This window comes from Zingiber officinale, chromosome 2A (genome assembly GCF_018446385.1).
Source record: "Zingiber officinale cultivar Zhangliang chromosome 2A, Zo_v1.1, whole genome shotgun sequence".
Classification (NCBI taxonomy): Eukaryota; Viridiplantae; Streptophyta; class Magnoliopsida; order Zingiberales; family Zingiberaceae; genus Zingiber; species Zingiber officinale.
This window is the reverse complement of record NC_055988.1, coordinates 39739046-39746219: the sequence shown is the minus strand read 5'-3', so window position 1 is coordinate 39746219 and position 7174 is coordinate 39739046. Positions and strand designations below refer to the sequence as shown.

Below are 7174 nucleotides of genomic sequence, written 5' to 3'. Positions count from 1 at the left end.
GTTTTGTATTACTTAAAAAAAACTTTTTTATATATTTTAATATTTTTATAACAATTAAAAATTATTTTGAATAAAATTATTACATAAGTCTACTTAAATGCACCTATTAGACTGCTTGAAAAGTCACTCATATGACAAACGATCAAAGATAATTATGGCAAAACAATTTAGGTGTATTCACTAGATGCTTTGGTAAAAACAAAAATGTTGATTCGATTTTGCTCAGTAACTAATAGGGATTTGTTTATAAAAAAACATAATTTGTCTAATATTATAACTTATATCTCATATATATATACGGATTTGAAGAAAGATTGGATCATATCGGATTAATTGTACACAGTCTTATCTTACAATTTTGCAAACATTTATTTTGACGACTCAAACTAATGATCTCACGGTCACATGGTGGTCACCCCTTCTGTATAATATATTTATCTATTTATATTCTCCTTCGGCCCTAGAAGAATTTATAGCTTTATTATAATTCATTGGCTGCAATACAATATGAGAAGTCATAGTATGGCCTTTATTGATAGCTCATCTCCCAATGTCAACTTATTGTATTTGATACAAATATTTGAAACCCATTGGGTGCTTCTACTCTTGGAAAATTCAGTATTTTGACTTCTCCAACTTCTTCCCATCTGCCACAAGAACACCATTAATTTTTATTAGACTATCTAAGAGAGGTTTGCATGATCAAGTAATGAAAATTGTCAGAATAAGTTTAGTCAAAGAAGTACTCTTTCAGAAAGAAATTTGGGTTAAGACTGTTGCATAACCTACTCAATTTTGCAAATGAATGATGATGGTAATTGTACAGAAGAGTAGAATACCTGTACATGGTTGCAAAGTAATGAAGAAATACTGATATTTCTACAATTCCTAGTTCCTTTCCGAGGCACACCCTGGTACCTAATCCAAATTGCATAAATAGATTGTTGGCCTCCAGGTTCTGGTCCTGTAATGAGAAGGGCAAGAATCAATGAAATGTTACTCAGTCCCACTCAGTTCAACAGCAGGAGCTCATTCTTTCTTATTTTTACCATCCATCTCCAAGGATTGAATTTAAGTGGTTCTGGATACACAACGGGATCATAGTTCTGCTCTCTAAGATAGACATAGATTCTCCAGTCCTTGGGAATGCTATTTCCTGATGTAGGTAGAGAAATTTCAATAGTTATTTGGCTGATTAAGTAATATTTTTCCACAAAAAGAATATAAATAAGATCACTTAATCAAAAGAATATGAATTATCAGATCGTCAAGTTCACCTTCCAATTTCGTCTCCTGGGTTGTTTTTCTTAGCACTCCATTAACAACAGTTGCCAATCTCAATGTTTCAAATATGACCTGCAACATGAACGATAAGCTGTTTCCTGCAGAAATGGAAGCCAACAAGCACAAGAAGATGAACTAGCCCACTAACCGCACGAGTAAAATTCATTGATTTGTAGTCGTTCCAGTCGATCGCTTCATTTGGCGACTTCTTCCTCTTCCTGATGGCAGATTGTTCATTCTAAAAACCCAAAGTATAGAGTGAGAATTTTTTTCTATAGGAAAAGCAGAGACCAAAAGTATCAATAATTATGTTACCCTCAATTCTTCAAGAGCTTCGGGATGATCATGGAGGTACTTGACAGTCATCATTAAAGTAGTCGAAACAGTTTCGAAACCGGTATATATGAGTGTAAGGACGACATCAACAATCTGTTCATCTGTAAGATTTGGTTTGCTTGTATCGTTAGTGTTCAGGAGGGCATCAAGGATGTCATGTTGGGATTCTCCAGGAGAGGCTCTTCTCTTCTCTATAAGTTTTTCCAATATGCTATCCACCCTTTTTCTGGCCTGCAGGAAATGATCCACGACGATAAAAATAATGAAAGTTCTGGTAAATATATAACCTCGATTGTCCTTTTAGTACCTGGAGTCCGCGATGATAGTTTGTGCCAGGAAAGTTGAAAGGTAAGGAAATGGTTCCATGGACAAGCTTGATGAAATCAAATTTGAGAGACTTGGCCAGTGGAACTATGTCAATGCCGGCAATCAGCTTCAACACTGAGTTCAACCACAGCTAGACCATAAACGATCACAAGTTAGGTTCAAATATCTATAAAAAAGCAGTCTTATTGCTTTGCAAGAAGTTATTCCCGAGACTCAAACCTGTGACCTCTAGGTCTTACGGTAATAATTTTAACAAGTTAAGTTCGAATGGCTATCCAGAAGCAAATTTGTAAACATATGTTCAACGGCAGTGATGGCATGTTATCGTGAGAGCTGAAAATTGTTAAATACAGGGTACAATTTTGAATCATGTGGAGGGTACAAACCTCCTTGGATTCCTCCTGAATGTCAATAACTCTGTTATTCCAGTGACAAAGGTAGGATCTCATGAATTCATCAATCTTGGGGAGGAGTTGGTCCCTGATGGCTGTGGGACCGACAAGAGCGATCATAGCACTCCTCATGGCCTTGTGTTGGGGACCATGTAGTGCCGCCACGTTCCACTTCCCCATTATATTGGTCAACGATTGCGGATATCCAGGCAACAGGCCCTTGTTTTCATTCATCAGGACGTACTTATTAATTTCTGGTTCCGTGCATATCACTGTAGGAGAACCTAATATATGCGTTCTGAACAGATTCCCATACCTGATGTATATCAGGCCAAAATAAGTACGAGCATATCGTAGTAGTAGTTGTAAGATAAATTAAGGATGGAGCTAGAAACCAAATATATATGCATACGAGTATACATGTTTTCATAAGCCATTTTGATTCGACTTGATTTGTCATATCAATTAAGATTGCATGATTGGTGCTGCAGGACCACAGCCATCTTCTCCTTGTGTAATTATGATCCTTTAGGAATTGCAGGCAATAATTATTGTGCATGGCATGGTTTAGAGATTTGCAGTGATAGTAGATTTTTCCTGCAGGATACTCACAATTCATTTCCAATGATGCATTGATGCGACAAATTAAAGTATATTAATTTTTATGTAGTTATGTATAACAAAGAGAATTTGAAACACGCCTGAAAAATTAAACAAAGTGAAACTACTTTAAGGTGTGATCAACGAAACCCTCTAACCTATCCTCCTCTCTGTTCTTCCTGGACTAACCTATCTTCCTCCATTTTCTTCCTGGGCTATCCCTTCATTTTTTTCTTTCTTCTGTCACAAATCCGACAACCCCTCAATGTCATCTGTGTTGGTCCCTCGGACTACAACCCGGGTAGGCCATCACCTGGCTCAGCCTTTAGGTGTGATTATATTACTTGTCCTCCTAGCAATTACATTGGCCAATTTAACATGTAAAAGGTATAGAAGCACATGATGGAGACTAATCTTTGTAATAGAATATGTATGCAGATGAGTGAAGAATAGTGTTTGTGCGAGGAGAAATTAGGAGTTTGAATCCCTAAGGAAATTAAGACTAGTAGTGCTCACCGGGCTTTCTGGTTCTTCAAGAAAGAGGGACCCTGTTTAAGGAACTCCAAGGTCTCGCCTATGACAGGCCACCCCATCGTCCCCGGAGGTAGACCCTTCTGCCGGTGCCTCACTTCGTTCCATCTAAGCAAGCCACCGCAAATCACCAATAGACAGAGGACAATGCCAAGAAGCACCATTGTTTCAAACACACATGCAAGAAACTCTCTCTCTGTCTCTCTCTCTCTCTCTCCTCTCTCCTCTCTCCTCTCTCTCTCTCTCTCTCTCTCTCGTGTTGCATGTGTGGGTATTTATAGAGATCCTTCACAAACAGCTACTAAAAAAGAAAGACTTACGGGGGAAGACTAAAAATTCCTTCTTTTGAACAATAAATATGGATTACATTTTTATCCGGTATTTTATGTGCTGTGAATATCATTTACAGGGAAAAAACAGTATTATTTTAAATTACTAGTCAAACAAATAGCTTATAAATTTTCACAAATTTATTGTTTAAATATATATTTAGTTGATATTTTTTTTAAAAAAAATTTATTACCCATTGGTAAATATAAAAAATATATTTAGAAAGTAATTTTAATTAAGGTACCTACAAAAATATATTTGCTTATTATATTTGAAAAAAAATATTGCCATTTTATTTTATCTTATCGACCATTTTTATTAAATAAAAAGTTGATAAATTTAGTAAAATAATCAAAAATTACCAATCAAATAATCGTTTAGCAAGTATTTTTTTAAAGTATAATTATTGCCTTTTATTGATTTAATTTGCTCATGTATTAATATTAATGTCCATAAATAAATTTATTATTTTAAATTTTTTTAGTAACATATTAATATGGATATATTAATGAATATATATAGAGAGTAATAAATTATTCAAATATAACCTAAAGAAAAAAAAATAGTGGCACATCTTTATACAAGGAAAGATTTAGGTAGGTTATGAAAATATATGAAAGTCAACTCAAATGGTAGGAATTGAAGATTTAGGTAGGCTATCGAAATATATGAAAGTCAACTCAAATGGGTAGGAACGGTAAGATTTCACAAGCGCTAATTAAGGAACTAATTTATAAAATTTTCTATGAATTTTTATAAAATTTTTGGAATTTAAAACTAATGGTAAGTTACAAGGGAATAGGACTACTAACTTGATGAAAGTCTACTTTAACACCCAATTAAATTGGGAGTTGATTGATTTAATTAATATAAGTTGGGATCAATTAACCCAGGTATAATTAGGTAGGTATAATCTATTTCTAACATTTTCGTACTGTTCTCTCCAAATCACTCTCCCCTTCTTCTTTCTCATCTCTACGGTTTACGACTGAGCTCTCCACCGAACTCAGAGACCTATCCAAGCGCCACCCACAAGCGGACAAGTCCCCAAGGACATCGCGATCATACGAGGAGTTCTTCAACCACCGCATCGACGGCACGACCATGGTTGGCCGAGGGCTCCCGAAGGTGAAACACGGAAGGGAAGGCAAGTACATTTTCTTATAATAGTATGGATTCAGTGAAGTAAGGGTTAGGTACCTAGGAGGAGCCAAAATGTTTGTTGATGTTGTTCGAAGGCTTGATGAGGTTGTGATTCGGTTTCCTATGACGATTGTTGCTCCTGTTAGGATCGATGGTCGCGGCTAGAGAGAGGGGTGTGAATAGCCGATCCCAAATTCGTTCGTTTCTTTCTACAAATTAGGGTTAGCGCAGCGGAAATAAACAATAGAAACGACAACGGAGAATAGCAAGCCTCAAACTCGTCGATGTAACGAGGTTCGGAGATAAACTCCTACTCCTCGGCGTGTCCGTAAGGTGGACGAGCCCTATCAATCCGTCGGTGGATGAGTCCCCGGAGAACCGGCTAATAAATACTCCTTGTGAGTGGAGAAACCTCGCCACAATCTCTTTGCAACAGTAATAAGGAGTACAACAGTAGAGAAAGCAAACAAGAACAATCGAAATGTAAAACCCTTTGCTTGCCTTCTCGTTGCCGACTGGAATCCTGATGAAGCAGCAACTTCTCGGATCCAAGCTCAGCTAGAAAACCAGCAGGAAGCAAGCTCAAGTGCAGCAAGAAGCAGAAGAAGAAGGAAGAATTATCCTAGAACAGGCCCTCGAACTCCTTTTATAACCTGCGAAGAAAACACAGAAGAAACGGCTAGGATGTGGACCGATCAGGCTTCATCCCGATCGGTCCACAAGGGTCCTGATCGGTCACAAGACCGATCAGGCCCTTCCCGATCGGTCATGGACCGATCAGGTCCTTCCTCGATCGGTCCCATGACCGATCAGGCCCTTCCCTCTCGATTGTCTCCTTCTGATCGGTCTGCTGACCGATCAGATAAGCAACAGAATGCTTCTGTTTGGTTACTGATCGGTCACCAGACCGATCAGATAACCCAGCGTATCACTGGATCGGTCACCAGACCGATCCAGGTTTAGAGCTCCCAGCCCTAAACCCTACTTGGTCCTGAGAACGAGCTACCGAGCCCTCTCTGACTTCGTCCGGTCCAGAGAACGAGCTACCGAGCCCTCTCCGACTTCACATGCCAAGCTTCCATACTTGGACTTTTCCCGTGCCAAGTCTCCATACTTGGGCTTTTCACGTGCCAAGCTCCCTGCTTGGACTTTTCCGCGTCAAGTCTCCATACTTGGACTTTACCCGTGCCAAGTCTCCATACTTGGACTTTTCACCAGATGTCTGGTCAACCTTGACCCATCTGGATTCCCCTTGCCTGGCTTCACTCACCAGGACTTCCAAACTGCCTAGCTTCACTCACCAGGTCTTTCCCCTGCCTGGCTTCACTCACCAGGTCTTTCCCAATTGCCTAGCTTCACTCACCAGGACTTTCTCCAACTGCCTGGCTTCACTCACCCGGACTTTCACTTTCACCTAGCTTCACTCACTAGGATTTTCACCTAGCTTCACTCACCAGGATTTCCCGACTGCCTGGTTTCACTCACCAAGACTTTCCGAACTGCCTGGCTTCACTCACTAGGACTTTCCGAACTGCCTGGTTCACTCACTAGGACTTTCCGAACTGCCTGGCTTCACTCACCAGGACTTTCCGAACTGCCTGGTTTCACTCACCAGGACTTTCCGAACTGCCTAACATCCCAGTTAGGACTTCCCAGTCAAGTATCCGGTCAACCTTGACCTACTTGACTCTTCTTCATCCAACCTGATCAGACCCTGATCAAGAATCTCTCCATGGACAATCTCCCCTACATGTCTTTCTGTATTGTCAAACATCGAAACCATGACCAAGGTTTACGCTTGGTCAACTAGGTCAACCTTGACCTACTGGAAATTGCACCAACAATTTCCCCCTTTTTGATGTTTGACAATACCTTTAAGTTAGGCTAATCCAATAGCCTCAACTTTCCTCATGCCACTAGGTAATGAAACATAAGTTACAACCTTACATTCTCCTTCTAAGAAGGCAACCTCCTTCTTAGATAATGAAGGCCTAACTTAAACCCTTCATTTTTCTCCTATTTGCACACATCAACAAACTCTCCCCCTGAAGAGTAAGTTATCGTTGTTCACAACTTCACTCGTCGTGATCAACAAACTCACCCACTAACTCCAATGTTCTTCCTTGAACATTCTCTAGACATTCTTCCCCTTTTTGACACACATCAAAAGGAGTGAATTAAGGTCAAGAGTTTCTTCCTAATGAAAGTCTCATACCTTTCATTGAAACTCT

At 39.3% G+C, this 7174-nt stretch overlaps 1 protein-coding gene across 1 annotated transcript; it reads right to left on the bottom strand.

Moving 5' to 3' along the window:
- Positions 1-381: 381 nt before the first annotated feature.
- LOC122039599 (cytochrome P450 85A1-like) lies at positions 382-3716 on the bottom strand. The gene is made up of 9 exons (XM_042599143.1): positions 3456-3716; positions 2334-2655; positions 1928-2077; positions 1600-1851; positions 1433-1522; positions 1278-1356; positions 1050-1156; positions 840-964; positions 382-647 (listed from the first exon to the last, which is right to left on the bottom strand). Exons 1-9 carry the CDS (start codon positions 3632-3634, stop codon positions 554-556), a joined length of 1398 nt encoding a protein of 465 aa, XP_042455077.1. The 5' UTR covers positions 3635-3716; the 3' UTR covers positions 382-553.
- Between the last annotated feature and the right edge of the window lie 3458 nt (positions 3717-7174).

Excerpts from the sequence above, each read along its gene's own strand:
- LOC122039599 (XM_042599143.1), bottom strand. The coding sequence starts at position 3,634 with ATGGTGCTTCTTGGCATTGTCCTCTGTCTATTGGTGATTTGCGGTGGC. Across the intron at positions 1,852-1,927 it reads ACTATCATCGCGGACTCCAG|GCCAGAAAAAGGGTGGATAG; the intron begins GTACTAAAAGGA and ends CATTTCCTGCAG. Across the intron at positions 1,523-1,599 it reads AAGCTCTTGAAGAATTGAGG|AATGAACAATCTGCCATCAG; the intron begins GTAACATAATTA and ends TTGGGTTTTTAG.